Raw genomic sequence first — 15,966 nt, forward strand, 5'->3', positions numbered from 1 at the left:
TTACACACCTTCCTTCTTCCACCTATGATAAAAATGTTCCTTCCTCTCTACAACTTAATCTTTCAACACTTTAACAGCATGAACACAATGGACCACAAGGTCTCCGAGTAGAGTGGCTGCCTATATGACAGATGCGCGTCCTTTAACATAAATGGGGCATTCTAAAGACAGAAGCCGCTCTAAAGGGGTCTTTTATAGATAGAAGCTCCTTTAAAGGGGACTTCTATTGATAGAGGGCCCTCAAAAGTGTTGATATGGCTTTCAGAAGGGCTTCTCTGTATAGGTCTTCTACACATTGAGGTCTCTCCAAGGGGGCTATGCCTGCATAGAAGCCCCTCTAAAGGGTCATATCTACATAGAAATTCCTCCAAAGGGAACTTTTTACGATAGAAGGTATTCTAAATGGGTATTTTTCTAAAAGTCCTGTAAGGGAGTATTTTTGAAGGGGTCCAATATAGATTTTGATGATGTAAACGGGTCTCCAGAGATGAAAGCCCCTATAAACCGGTGTTCAACAGACAGAAGCCTTTCTTAAGATGTTTTTTATATACAGTCTCTCCAAAGGGGTTCTTTTGTAGAAAGAATTCCCTTTAAATGCGTTTTCTGTTAATACGGATTATTTTTCTAGAAGTCCTGTAAGGGAGTACTTTTGAAGGGGTCCAATATAGATTTTGATGGTGTAAGCGGGTCTCTAGAGCTGGAAGCCCCTATAAACGCGTGTTCAACAGACAGATGACTTTCTTAAGTTGTTTTTATATACAAAAGTTTCTCCAAAAGGGTTCTTATATAGAAAGAATTCCTTTTAAATGCGTCTTCTGTTAATACGGGCTATTTTTCTAGAAGTCCTGTAAAGGAGTACTTTTAAAGGGGTCCAATATAGATTTTGATGGTGTAAGCGGTTCTCTACAGGTGGAAGCCCCTATAAACGGGTGTTCAACAGACAGACGCCTTTATTGAGTTGTTTTATATACAGAAGTTTCTCCAAAAGGGTTCTTTTATAGAAAGAGTTCCTTTTAAATGCATCTTCTGTTAATAGTGGGCCCTCTAAAGCGGTCTAAGCAGAAGCCCCTCGAAAGGGACCTTATACACATAAGAGTCCCTGTTATATACAATGAGATTCCTCTAGAGAGGCTATTTCTTCATAGAAGTCTCTCTAAAGGGTCATCTCTACATATAGATTTTTCCAAATGGGTCCTCTTGCTATAGAAGGCCCTTTAGTCGCCGGTTTTTTGAAAGAACCAACTGTAATGTTCCTTTTAAAGGCAGTCTTATCTACATATATAGTAGTAGTGTAAAGGTCGCCTTACAGGTAGTAGACACTGTAAAAGGATTTTATGTAGGTTGAGGCCTTTGCAAAGGCGTAAAGGATCTTGTAGAGATAAAAGGAGAAATTTCCTAAAAATTTAAAACTGCAATAGTGGCGCCCAATTCGGCGCTAATTTACACGAATAAGAAAAAAGTCGAGTATTATATTGTGCCTGGAGCACTGAAATCGCATTTTTAGTTTGTATTCACTCTCCACAACTATTTTGTAACATAATTTTACAAAATTGGTCAGTTTTACAGCTTCACGTATTGTCCAGTCAAGGCAAAAGTATTATTAGTTTGGCCATGGCGTCCAACGTGGGACTCAAACTCAGCTACTGTTTAGAATAATATTCATAGGCATCTTAAGGATTTATGTATGAATCATAAGAAGAGCTCTACTACAAGGAAATTTGAACGGATTTTTCTTAGTGGCGCCCAACGTGGAATTACGCTCAGCGAATTTTACATCAAATATTCAGATGGTCTTCATGATGGGCTTCTTTTTAAAGAGAAGAGTTTTGCAAATTGTTATTGTTGTTTTCGTCGACCTTTTGATTTTTAATTAAATGAAAGAGTTGTTCCGATCTTGAGGTCTTCGCATAAACTAAAGACCTAAAGCTCGGAAAAACTCTTTCATTTAATGAGAAGAGTTTTGTGTAAACAATGAATATACAGAACCTGGGACTCAAAAAAGTATTTTTCTAAAGAAAAATTACCCAAAACAGCGATCTCAAGGATTTGCGGACATAATTTATAAACAGTAAAATTATCTTAGCATCAGAATAATTGTTTTCATTTTCATAATTTATAATAAACAATATTTCTGCCACCATTTATAGTCAGTCCTTAACTAATTTACCTTGTTGAATCATGATGACAAGGCACGTGTTCAAGATTTCCGATTGAATCATATGTCACTACTCACTTTGCAAAAAAATAAACAAAAAAATGAAATGGAATTATTAATCAAACTAAGAATCAAAATTCAAGTACATTTATATAAATAAAAACAAAAAATGAGAACAAAAAATCAGTTATTAAAAACAAACAAAACCTCAACACTTTCAGTAGTGTGACAACAAAAAGCACACCCTAGGGTTATAATCAGCAAAGTGTTGAAATCTATTATTTTGATAAAAAAGTTGCTTTTGGGGAATTTGAAGTTGACATTCTTGTAATTTTCCAATAAATAACTTTAAATGTTTCACAGGAAGATGTCGAACGATTTCAAACAAGATATGTATGAAGAAAAGTAACAAACCAAATGAGAATTATTTACATTAGTTTCTTATTATAAAAAACACTGAAGTTAAATCTTTCAGGTTCCAAACTTGGCAATTCTCTTATTTAAATGCCATTTTCTCATTTCATACATTATTCATTTGCAAAATTGTTTGGCCACCGATTCAAAAGGCTCCCATGAATATCAGTAAGCGAAAAAAGTTACTTTTTGGCAATTCCCTGTAAAGTAATTAACCCTTGAGGAGTAAAGAACAAAATTACAGACAAATTCATTTGATGAACCAGCCAAAAAAATATTAATGAGATGACGAAGAGATGCAGAGCATGTTTCCAACATCCCAAATGGCATCATTGTTTTTTAGAAAGCATAACAAAAGGATTTCATCCACAACTTCTCGCCACATGGCAAACATTGCTGGGTAGGCAGGCGGTCTAGTAAAATGTGGAGTTTGCTTGGCTTGAAACAATAATTACAAATGAAAGGCGGTAATGAGCTTTTCAAAGAGTGAATGAAAGCAATTACATTTCTACAAACATAGACTTACGGTAATGAGCAATGATTAGGAGCTCATATTGAAGCAACAAGGATACTAAACTGAAGGATATACAGAAAAACTTCATTAGAAATGATTTGTAATTAAACAAAAACACAGTAATGTAATTAAATGTTATCACCAGGAATTTCACACACATACACACAGCTACAAGGATACGACACAGGCAACAACAAAAACATTTGCCGTAAAAATAAATCTTATCAGAAGCAGGACCAACCCTACCACAAGTTGGCAGCAGCAATTAAAATATTCTCTCTTAAGTAATTAATTAGATAGTTGTGGCATTTTCACAAAAATGCCAGCTAACTAGTTAATGAGTAAGGACTAGGAGAGCAGGAAAAAACAGAAACAACATAACCTTTGCTGATTTTATGAAATTTCTCTGGCAACATTTTTAATTAGTTGATGGAAAAGGTTTTCCTTTTATTTTGGTAGGTCGAACAAAAACAAAACAGAAAATTCCTGAAATTGTGGTTGAAGAGACATAGCCAAGGTAGCCAAGAAAATATGTTAGTTAAAGGATATTAGATATAACATTGACAAAATATGCAAAAATGCGGCACAATAAAACTAATAAATGCTAGATTTGTAAACCTTAAATGTACCCATAAAACTTTAAGAGTTTTGTCAAAACGGCGCCCAACATGGGGTTAAACGTTTCCTATATAACTTTCTTTAGATTACCTTATAGAAAACTTTAAGATGTGATGTATCTATAATAAGAAGAAACTCCAGTCTGCATAGTTCTCCTTCAATGAAATTAGGAGGAATATTTTGCTAGTGGCGCCCAATGTGAGGATTAACACAGCAATACAGTTGATCTGATCGTATTCAAGAAATGTTTTTTTCACAAATTTAGAAATTAATTTAGTCTTGGATAAATCGTGTAGGAATTTACTCAGTAACCAAAATCTTAGTTCTGTCATGGCGCTCAACGTGAAAATCGATCGGTTAGTAGTCATAAGGACGGCGCCCAACTTGGGGTTCAACCGTTTCCTACATAACTTTTTTTTAGATTACCTTATAGAAGACTTTAAGATGTATCTATACTGAGAAGAAACCCCAGTCTTCATAGTTCTCCTTCAATGAAGTTAGGAGGAATATTTTGCTAGTGGCGCCCAACGTGAGGATTAACTCAGCAATACAGTTGATCAGATCGTATTCAAGGAATGTTTTTTTTTTCACAGAGAAATTAATTTAGTCTTGGATAAATCGTGTAGGAATTTACTCAGTAACCAAAATCTTAGTCCTGTCATGGCGGCCAACGTGAAAATCGATCGGTTAGTAGTCGTAAAAACTGAGAAGAATCATCGGTATTCTAGTAATTCAACTCAACGATTTTTATTCAAGATGTTAATGTGTTATTCAAGATCTGTTTTCAAAGACAAACACGAATTTTCATTGTTCTCCCTTCTGTCTGTTGAAGAACTCATAAAGAGGTCAGCAGTCTGTACAACATATAATTAAGAGGTGTAGAAGTTTTTACCTGTAGAAGACCCTATCTGTTGAAGACCCCGTCACGAGATTTTCTGCCTGCAATAGACCTCATTAAAAGGCCTTCTGGCTTACTATACGATATTAAGAGGTATTCTGCCTGTAGTAGAACTTACACGCAGAGAAAACATATTTGTCGCTTTTGTTGGAACAACAATATCTATTTTTGTTCCAACAATTAATTTGTTTTGTTCAAGCATTGCAATTGCAAATCCAAAAATATCATCGTTTGCTCCAAACATACAAAACAAAAACAACTTGCGAAATTAATCAATATCGTAAAAATCATTTACAATACCTATGGTAGGAACTATCATAATCTAGAATTTTTACAAAAACTATTGTCAGCCCACGTCATGTAATACCGAGAAAGAAAATAATATTGTCCAGCAGGCAAAAACTATTGTTGGATATGCCAACAACTATTGTGGGATATGACAAAAACAATTGTTGTAATTAACAAAAACGATTGTTGGACTCACAATACTACATGCGGAATTTAACAATATCTTTACAATACATATTTCGCTCTTCGAATATTGTTGGGCTTTTGTCTATAGAAGATCTCATCAACAGGTCTTCTGTCTGAAGAAGAGGTCTTCTGTTTGTACAAGACCTCATAAGGACGTCTTATTTCTGTAGAAGATGTCATCAAGTGATCTTATGTCTATAGAATATATCATCCAGAGGTCTTCTATCTACACAGTTCTTTTGTGTTAAGAAGACCTCATCAAGAGGTCTCTAGAAATCCTTATGAGGCATTCTGTCTGTTAAAGACCATATCAAGAGTATTTCTGTCTATTGAAAACCTTATCGATATGTCTTCTGTCTATAGAAGACCTCATAAAGATTTCTTCTGTCTGTAGAAGACCTCCTCAAGAGAACTTCTGAATGTAGAAGACCTCATCAAGAGGTTTTCTGTCTATAGAAGACTTCATCAAGAGGCCTTTTGTCTATAGAAGACCACATCAAGAGATTTTCTGCCTGGAGTAGACCTCATTAAAAGGCATTTGCCTGTAGTATACTTTATTATGAGGTCTTTTGCCCGTTGCAGACCTTATTAAGAGATATTTTGTCTATAGCAGGTCTCATCATGAGGTCTTCTGTATGTAGAAGACATCATCAATTGGTCTTCTGTCTGAAAAATACCTCATCAAGAGGTCTTCTGTCTGTAGAAAACCTTAAGAGGAATTCTGTCTGTTGAAGACCATATCAAGAGGACTTCTGTCTACAGAAAACCTTATCGAGAGTTCTTCTGTATGTAGAGGACCTCATTGAGAGGTCTTCTGTATGAAAAGGACCTCAAGAGGTCTTGTGTCCATAGAAGACCGCAAGTGGTCTTCATTTCGTGGAAGACCTTAAGACGTCTTCCATCTATAGCAGACCTCAATCTCAGTCTTTTGTCTATAAAAGATCTCAGGAAGTATTTCGTAAACAACCTCAAGGGGTCTTCTGGCCAAAGAAGATCTTAATAGGTATTTTGTCTATAGAAGACCTCAAGAGGTTTTCTGTCAACATGTATTTTTTCTATAGAAGACCTCAAGAGTTCCTTGGTCCATAGAAGACCACAAAAATTATTTTGCAATAGAATACCTCAAAAAGTTTTTTGGTCTATAAAAGATCTCAAGAGGTATTTTGTTTATAAAAGGTCTTAAAGGGCCTTCTATCTATAGAAGAGGTCTCCTATCTAGTGAGGTCCTCAAGAGGTATTTTTTCTATAGAAGACCTTAAGAGGTCTTCTGTGTATAGAAGACCTTAAAAAGTATTCTGTTTATAGAAGACCACAAGAGGCCTATAGAAGACCTCAAGGGGCTTGTAGAAGACGTCAAGAAGTCCTCCGACTATAGAAGACCTCAAGAGGTCCTCCGACTATAGAATACCTCAAGAGGTTCTCCGACGAGAAGACCTCAAAAGATAATCTACCTATAGAATACCTCAATAGTTATTTTGTCTATAGAGGACCTCAAGAGGTCTTCTGTCTATGGAAAACCTCAAGAGGTCTTCTGTCTATAGAACCTCAAGTGGTCTTCTGTCCATAGAGGACCTCAAGTGGTCTTCTGCCCTTTTGAGGTCTTCTGTCTATAGAAGACCTCAAGAGTTATTCTGTCTATAGAAGACCTTAATATGTCTTAATAGGTCAAGGGGTCTTCTGTATATAGAAGACCCCAAGAGGTCTTCTGTCTATAGAATACCTTAAGAGGTGTTTTGACTATAGAACCTCCTGAGGTCTTCTGTCTGCAGAAGACCTCAAGTGGTCTTTTGTCTATAGAAGACCTCCAGAGGGCTTCTGTATGTTGAAGATCTCAAGAGGTTTTCTATCTATAGAAGTCCTCACTAGATCTTCTGTCTATAGAAGACCTCAAAAGGTCTTCTGCCTATAGAATACCTCAAGTGGTCTTCTGCCCACAGAAGACCTTTTGAGGTCTTCTGTCTATAGAATAGGTATTCTGTCTATAGAAGACCTCAAGAGGTCTTCTGTCTATAGAAGACCTCAAGAGGTCTTCTGTCTATAGAAGACCTCAAGAGGTCTTCTGTCTATAGCAGAACTCAAGAGGTCTTCTGTCTATAGAAGAGGTATTTTGTTTATAAAAGGTCTTAAAGGGCCTTCTATCTATAGAAGAGGTCTCCTATCTAGTGAGGTCCTCAAGAGGTATTTTTTCTATTGAAGACCTTATGAGGTCTTCTGTGTATAGAAGACCTTAAAAAGTATTCTGTTTTTAGAGGTCTTCTGTCTATAGAATAGGTATTCTGTCTATAGAAGACCTCAAGAGGTCTTCTGTCTATAGCAGAACTCAAGAGGTCTTCTGTCTATAGAAGACCTCATGTGTTCTTCTGCCCATAGAAGACCTCAAGAGGTCTTCTCTCTATAGAAGACCCGTCTATAGAAGACCTCAAGTGTCCTTCTGTCCTTAGAAGACCTCAAGTGGTCTTCAGTCTATAGAAGACTTCAAGAGGTCTTCTCTCTATAGAAGACCTCAAGAGATCCTCACGAGGTCTTCTGTCTATAGAAGACCTCACCAGGTCTTCTGTCTATAGAAGACCTCAAGAGGTCTTCTCTCTATAGAAGACCTCAAGAGGTCTTCTCTCTATAGAAGACCTCAAGTGGTCTTCTGTCTGTAGAAGACGCCAAGTGGTATCCTGTCTATAGAAGACCTCAAATGGCTCAAACATACACACACACACACACACACACACACATTGTTCCACAACATCCCATACGGGACAAGGGAGACTTCTCTCATATCAATGAGTGCACCCCGATTCATATTTAGCTCAATGATATGGGACCTACTGTTTATCGCCGAGTCCGAACGGCGTGTCTTAAGACACCACTTATGGAGAAGTTTTTCAAGGCTGAAATACTCAGGAAATGTCGCCAACATTACTGAGGGGTATTTTGCCACCGTTGAAAAATGTTTGATGTTGCCTGGCCGGGGAATCGAACCCCCGACCTTCTGCGTGCAAGGCGGGCGTGCATACCATTGCACCACGGTGGCTCAAACATACCTCATGAATATCTCAAAGGTCTTAAAAAATCACGTTTATTGATCTAAGGGACCTTCAAAAATATTCTTTAAAAAATGCACGTTTACTGATTTAGGAGTCCTTCAAAAATATTCTTTCAAAAATCCACGTTTATTGATCTAAGGGACCTTCAAAAATATTCATTAAAAAATCTAAAGGACCTTCAAAAATATTCTTTAAAAAATTCACGTTTACTGATCTAAGGGTCCTTCAAAAATATTCTTTAAAAAATCCACTTTTATTGATCTTAGAGACCTTCAAAAATATTCTTTAAAGAAATACATTTATTGATCTATTGGCAGGAGGTTTTCTGTCTATAGAAGGTGTTCTGTCAATAGAAGATCGTAAGAGATCTTCTGCCTTTATAAGTCTCCGAGATGCCTTCTGTGTATCGAAAGCCATGAGAAGTCTTCTGACTATAGAAGGCTTAAGAATGTCTCCCCCCTCTATAGAAGATCGTATGTGGTCCTTTGTCTACAGAAGACCTCAAGAGGTCTTCTCTCTATAGAAGACCTTAAGAGGTCTTCCGTTTAATGAATTGCAGCGCAACACTGTGCGAGTGTTGGGTGATCTCACAAAGTTTCCGAAATCTCATTGACACACACGTGCTAACTCCTCTGCTATACACATGTTAATTTATGATATTAAATGCAACAACAACAAACCAATACGCATGTTAATGATAACACGAACCTGAGCGCTTGCAAATTGTATATAAACGTGCATACATATTCATACATATGTACAAACATATGTAGATTATTATAAAAATTTATATCTGTGTCACAAGAGCATGGAAAACGAAACACATGTAAATGCCGCGGATGACCTTTAATGTTATGAAATGAAAATTGTCAACACATTTTCTAGGTTGGTGGAAGATCCATTATCACTATAATGATCTGAACGCCTGTTACACATGCTCAACACATAGATACATACGAAAAACGAATAGCAGCAGGTTGGAATGATGGAAATGGGATGGAGCGGCATATTAAAATGATGGAAATAGATGGTGGAGGTCGATTTGTATCTGTAGTCGACGGGAACTGCAATCTGTATTTTTTTCCGTCACTACAAAGTGGAAAATAAAGGCAACAAATACAAGATTTTAAACAGAAATGAATGATGCCAGCCCCCACCTACATTGTCGTATCAACGAACCCAACTTATTCTTTCTTTTTGTTTATTATTTCGGCTACAACGTCGGTTTTGGTTCCATTCGTTGTAATCTTGTTCCACTGTATCTCTTTGTGTTATCTTCATTGGCTTTGCTTTAGTTTCCACTACCTCCAATATTCAAAGTTAACTGACCCACTCACAGTGTTTTTGTATAGCAAACGCAAAATAAACGCAGCGATAATTTTCAAGGCCCTTTTTGTTGGGTGTTTAATTATTTTTCGTTTTGTTGTTGCGTTTGGTTAATTTGTATTAAACCCTCCGATAACCCAACCAAAATGCCGTTGTTTTGGCAATTTTCAATAGCAGCAGCTTAAAAAACTAAACCCCTTTACCAAATTATGGTGGCCTGATCACGAATAGATCATTTTCGAATGGAAACTAGAAAAAAACTAGAATCCTAAGAATTTTACAGCACCCAAAAAGATTTTTTTTCTAAAAAATTCTTTCTGCTTTTCTCCTTTAAAAACAAATATTTGAAAATGTTTACAGTTCCAAATATGCTTCATTTTTTCTATAAGATAACTAATTTTCTATTTTTCCTTCTTCTACTTCCAGAACCTTTAGCAATGGCGCTGCAGATCTACAGCCTGAACGTCGTCAACGTCTCAATACGGCCCCTGGTATGCGTGCTAGCAATTCTGGCAATTCAGCCGCATCCATGACCTTTGGCAAGAGACCGTACAATAACATTTTGGGTTCTACAATTTCACACATTACCGATGATAGCAGCACGGAAAGTTTAACACCCGGCTCATTTAGTAATCGTGGCAGTATAACCAAATCGGTGCAAATCAATGATGCTAGAGATTTGCGTTTAATGGGTTCGCAGGCCCACAAACAGCATCAGTACAAAGATGAGAGAGTAGTTTTAGTTTCGCGTAAAGTACCATTTTTCATATTTTCGGCATTGCCATACTATAAGGGTAAAAATGGAAGGTAGGTTCCAATACAAATTCACCCCCAAAAAAGTTAAGCAAATTAAAATTCTTTCTTTTTATTCTTTACAGGGCTGAATTACGCAAGGAGGGTAGACGCCGCAATACCTCGGCTTCTAGGCCATTATCGGCCATTAATGATGCACCCTTTGATCCGTTCGATTTGTTGGGCATTGAGAGAGGTGAAAGTGGTCAGGTAAGTTTTGTAATGAATTATAAAATCTGAAATTGTGTTTAATTCAAAATCGGTTATCGTCTTTTTTAGGACATTTCTTATGGCCACCTCCTGATACCCTCACGCCAATTCTCCAAAGAGGGCAAGAAGCATGGTGCCGGCAATACATCGTTGATTGAAAGTCAAATGGAAATCACTGGCACTGCAGCATTGAAAAATCATGGCATTGCTAGGTAAATATGGGATTTTCTTTAAGACAAGACCGTTTATTTTGTTATAAGGATGTAACTTCTTGAACATTTTTGTTAATGAACTTCAACTGTATGATAACCATCTCCATCTATTATGATCATCCGTAGGGATGTTTGGCATCAACTAATACTGAACATTTTTTATAGTATAGGAGTAACTAAAAGTCATCGACATTCCCTTAATTACAGCCCATTTTAGAAGTTTTGAAATACATCTTCACTGTAAATTCCATTGGTAATTTTCTGAAGAATGTCCTAAAATGTCACACCGTGTCAAATTTCATCAATACATCCTCTGTCAGTAGAAGATCTTAAAAGGTTTCTTGTCAATAGAAGACATGATGACATCTTATGTTTATAGAATACATAAAGATACCTGATAGAAGACTTTAAAAGGTCTTCTTTCTAAAAAAAAACCCTCAAAAGACCTTCATTTGAAAGAAACCCCCAAGAAATCTTCCTTCTAAGAAATTTGCAGAGGTCTTCTATTTATAGTCTTCTATAAATTTTAAGAGTTCTTCTGTCGATAGAGGAGCGCATGAGGTATTCTGTCTTCACAAAATAGCCAGAGGTCTTCTGTTAAGACCTCGAGAAGTCTTTTGTCTAAAGAAGACCTCAAGAAGTCTTCTGTCTACTAAAGACATAAAACGGTCTTCTATCCATTGAATCCCTCAATAGGTCTTTTGTCCAAAGAAGACCTTTTTAGGTCTTTTGCTTATTGAAAAACTCAAGCAGTCTCCTGCTTAAAGAATATCTCAAGAGACTTTTTTTGTATTGAAACCCTAAAGAAGACCTGTCTATAGAAGACCTCAAGAGGGCTTCTGTCTAGGAAATACCTAACGTGGTATTCTGTCTTTAGAAGTCCTAAATACGTGTTATTTCTAAGGATGGTCTTCTTTCTAAAGAGTGCCTCTAGAGTCCTTCGTGCTACAGAACAGGTCTTCTTTCCATGGGAAAAGTATTCTTTCTATGGAAAAAGTATTCTCTCTATAGAAGAAGTAGTTTTTCTGTCGAAGACCTAAAAGGGTCTTCTGCCTATAGAAGACCTCAAATTGTCTTCTGTCTGTAGCAGACCTCAAGAGGTTTTCCCAAGACTCAAAAATAGTTTCTATAAAAGACCTCAAGATAAATATGTTCTCTCTATAGAAGACCTCTGCCTTCTATGGAAGTCCTCAAGAGATTCTCGTATCCTTTCTACGAAAGATGTCTGAAGGTCATCTTTTCATAAATGACCACACCGGTCCTTCCTCAAGAGATTTTCTTTTTATGGAAAACCTCAAAAGTTCTACTTTCATTGGAAGAAAATCAAGAGCACTTCTGGCTATTGAAGACATAAAGAGTTCTCCTTTCTATAGAAGACTCTTAAGAGCTCTTCTTTCTACTGAAGACTGAAAAGACCTCAACAAATATTTTTATGTACAGAAGGGTCTTCCTGCTGTGGAAAACCCCATGGAAAGGTTTTATATAGAACTCATAACTGCTAGGTCTTCGTTCTAAGGAGGACATCTGGAGATCATAGAAGATAACACGGTGCATCCTTCTATGGGAGACCTCAAGAAATTAAGGAGGTGTTCTTTCTATAGGAGACCTCAGAGGGTCTTTCTTCTTTAACAGACCTCAAAAGATCTTTTTTCAGGATTCTTCTTTCTATAGAAGACCTCAAGAAGTCTTTTTTCTACACCACAGCTCAAGAGGTCTTCTTTCTATAGAAGACCCCAACAGGTCATCTTTTTATAGAAGACCTCAAGAAGACTTCTTTCCATTAAAGATATCTAGAGGTATTCTTTCTACAGAAGAGCTTACGTCGTCTTTCTTCTATAGAAGAGCTCAAGAGGCATTCTTTCTAAAGCAGACCTCAATCCGTCTTCTTTCTAATGAAGATCTACGGTCGTCTTCTTTCTATTGAAGATCTCCGGAAGTCTTCTTTCTATAAAAGATCTCAGGAAGTTTTCTATCTATAGAACACCTCACGAATCCTTCTGTTTATAGAAGACTTCAAAAGGTCTGCTCTCTATAGAGGACTTCAAGAAGCCTTCCGTCTATAGAAGACCTTAAGAGGTATTCTGTCTATAGAAGACATCAAGAGTTGTACTTCCTACATAAGATCTCAAGGGGTATTCTTTCTATATTCTTTCTGTCTGTGGAACACCTCAAGAAGACTTCTGTCATTAAAATTTCAAAGTTTTTCTCTATAAAAGGCCTCAAAAGTTTTTCTTTCTATAGAAGACCTCAAGAGGAGGTCCTCTGCCTATAGATCCTGTCTTCTGTCTACAGAAGATCCTAACAAGCTTTTTTATCTGTGGAAAACCTCAAGAGGTCTTCCTTCTATAGAAGACATGTAGAGGTCTTATTTCTATAGAATGCCTTAAATAGTCTTTTTTGATGTAAGACCCCCAGGGGTCGTCCTTCTATGGAAGACCTCAAGATCTCCCATCTATGGAATAGCTCAAGACATCTTTTTTCTATAGAAGAACTCAAAGGAGAAAGTCCGGAGAAATGGTCTTTCTATAGAAGACCTTACGATATTTTTTTCTATAGATGACATCAAGAGGTCTTCATTCTGTTGAAGACCTCAAGAGGTCTTCTTTCTATCGAAGATCTCAAGAAGTTTTTTTGTTTGTTTTGGAAGACCTTAAAGCTCTTTATTGTACGGAAACCCAAGAGGTCTTCTATCTATGAAATGCCTCAAGACATCTTCATTATACAGAAAACCTCAAGAGGTCTTCTTTCTATGGAAAATCTCTGCAGGTCTTCTTTTCATAGAAGCGGCCTTCCTTCTATGGAAGACCTCAAGAGATCTTTTTTCCATAGGGACCTCAAGTGATTTTTCTTCCTATGGAAGACCTCAACACATATTTTTTCTATGGAAGACCACAAGTGAGACCGTCCGGAGAGATCGTCTTTCTATAGAAGACCTTACGATGTTTTTTTTTCTATAGAGGAAGAAGTCTTCTTTCTATCGAAGATCTCAAGAAGATTTTTTTTCTATCTATGAAATACCTCAAGACATCTTCATTCTATAGAAATCCTCAGGAGGTCTTATATCTATGGAAACTCTCTGGAGGTCTCCTTTTCATAGAAGGGGCCTTCCTTCTATGGAACACCTCAAGAGATCTTCCTTCCATAGAGGACCTCAAGTGGTCTTCCTTTTATAGAAGACCTCAAGAGATAATTTTTTCTTCCTCCTATGGAAAACTTAAAGATGACTTCTGAAGGCATCAAGAGTTTTTCTTTCTATAAAAGATTTTAAAAAGTTTTATGTCTGTAGGAGACTTTAAGATGTTTTTTTTTTTCCTAGGGAAGACCTCAAGAGGTCTTCTTTCCAATGAAGATCTCAGAAAGTCTTCTTTCTATAGAAGAGCTCAAGAGATTTTCATTCTATACAAGAGGTCATTTTTAATATTTTTTATTTTTCTTTTATAGAAGACGTCAAGAAGTCTTCTTTTCATTGAACGTCTCAAGTAGTCTTCTTACTATGGAAGAGGTCAAAAGTTCTTCTTTCTATGGAACACCTCAAGATATATTTTTTATAGCAGAGCTCACGACGCCTTCTTCCTATATACTCGTAAAGCCTCAAAAAGGCTTCCTTATATTGAAGATCTCAAGATGACATCTTTCCATTGAAGACCTCAAGAAGTCTTCTTCTTTTTATAAAAGAGCCCAAGAAGTCTTCTTCCGAAGACTAAAAAACACACATATTTTCCTCAACAATGTGTCGACCAATATTTCCTGAGAAATGTCTGTAGTAATCTAAGAGAGTGGTTACCCTCCATAGGGCCCCCAATTCGAAGATCCACAGCATGGGCTTCACTTCTCTCATGGAGAGAGATTTAGGTCCACCTTCCACGATAAAAATTGATTTCCGTGTGTCAATAATTGGTATGGATGTAGCATACAATCTGGATTATGGACTTCGTAGTGGACACTAATACCAGTTTTAATTCTATAAATATAGGGATTGGTCAGCTCAGGCTTTAAAAACTAGACACAATCAAGAAATACGGCGAGTGTAACACAAGTGCTACCATGGTGTAACAGTATAATAACCAACGTTTAGGTGTACGTCAATGTGAGAAGCTGGGTAAACTCATCTTTTCTGCTTTGAGACTAACGAATGTGTGAAATAACCCTCATAAAGATCTGAGATGGTGCGGAAAGTGTATGTCGCCCAATTCCTTTACCACCTGCGCTACCAGAAAGTTCCTTACAGTTTCTGCCCATGTGACAGGGAGACTGGTTACTCCTGCTAGACTGACGTTCGCGGGGTCGTTAAGCCCGTTATTCTCTCTGAAGAATACCCTTGAGAAATAATCATAGTGAAATAACCCTCGTAAAGATCTGAGATGGTGCGGAAAGTTGATATTGCCCAATTCATGTACCACCTGCGCTACCAGAAAGATCCTTAGAGTTTCTGCCAATGTGACAGGGGGACTGGTCACTCCTGCTAGACTGACGTTCGCGGGGTCGTTAAGTCCGTCATTCTCTCTGAAGAATACACTTGCGAAATAATCATAGTGGGCCTCATTAACCACAAATATTTCAAGTTATTCTCCTATTTATCTATTTTATAAAATATTATATTTGAAAACTTTGGGTTGTATTTCACTGCCACAAATAATTCCATATATAACCTGACACACCACACCCATAAATGTACTTATATTATTTCCCCCTCTTCAAGGAGATATCAAATCAATAGCAACAACAACAATTATAGGCAACAATAAAACCATGTTATTTTTTGTTGGATCTTGACAAGCCCTCTTTTTGTCTGTATTTACGATTGAGTGTCAAATTCTTTGTTGGAATTTCTGCAAATTGCTGATTTTTTATTTATTATTTTTTTACAGCCATTTTTGTTGCTTTCCCTTTTATTGCAAAGAAAAATGCGTTGTTGATTTATTTATTCGATTCTTCTGTTTTGATGGTGTTTTTTTTTTATTTGTTTAAATTCCGCACACTAAACAAAATATTTACACCATCTACTATTTCATTGTTAATGGTGGAATTCTTTTAATTGTTTTTCTTGTTTTTTTTTTTTTGTATAGCAAAGTGGATGAGGAGAGAGGGGAGGGCATAGGATATGCACAAGTATTTCTTGGCAAAAATTCAAAATAAGTGGTTGACTTCTTTTTGCATAATTTGCAAAGTGCAAAGGAAATGATGCAAAAATCAATTAAAATTCCACAATTCTGATGCAATATAGGGAGGCATATTATTCGAAAACAACAAATAGGTTATTTCGACAGAACATTAATGAAATTTGAGAAAAAAATAAAAGATGTGAATAAAAAAAT

General features: G+C 36.7%; 1 protein-coding gene across 2 annotated transcripts in view; it reads left to right on the top strand.

The window, feature by feature from the left end:
- LOC141386565 (uncharacterized) overlaps positions 1-15,966 on the top strand; it is a 106,755-nt gene that overhangs the window by 84,005 nt on the left and 6,784 nt on the right. For both annotated transcript variants that reach the window (XM_073955293.1, XM_073955294.1), the window contains exons 4-6: positions 9,864-10,244; positions 10,316-10,439; positions 10,509-10,651. In XM_073955293.1, coding sequence (XP_073811394.1) covers positions 9,864-10,244; positions 10,316-10,439; positions 10,509-10,651 — 648 coding nt within the window. The remainder of the gene's footprint in view (positions 1-9,863; positions 10,245-10,315; positions 10,440-10,508; positions 10,652-15,966) is intronic.

Source organism: Musca autumnalis, unplaced genomic scaffold (genome assembly GCF_047663935.1).
Source record: "Musca autumnalis isolate F117 unplaced genomic scaffold, ASM4766393v1 scaffold_5, whole genome shotgun sequence".
Lineage (NCBI taxonomy): Eukaryota > Metazoa > Arthropoda > Insecta > Diptera > Muscidae > Musca > Musca autumnalis.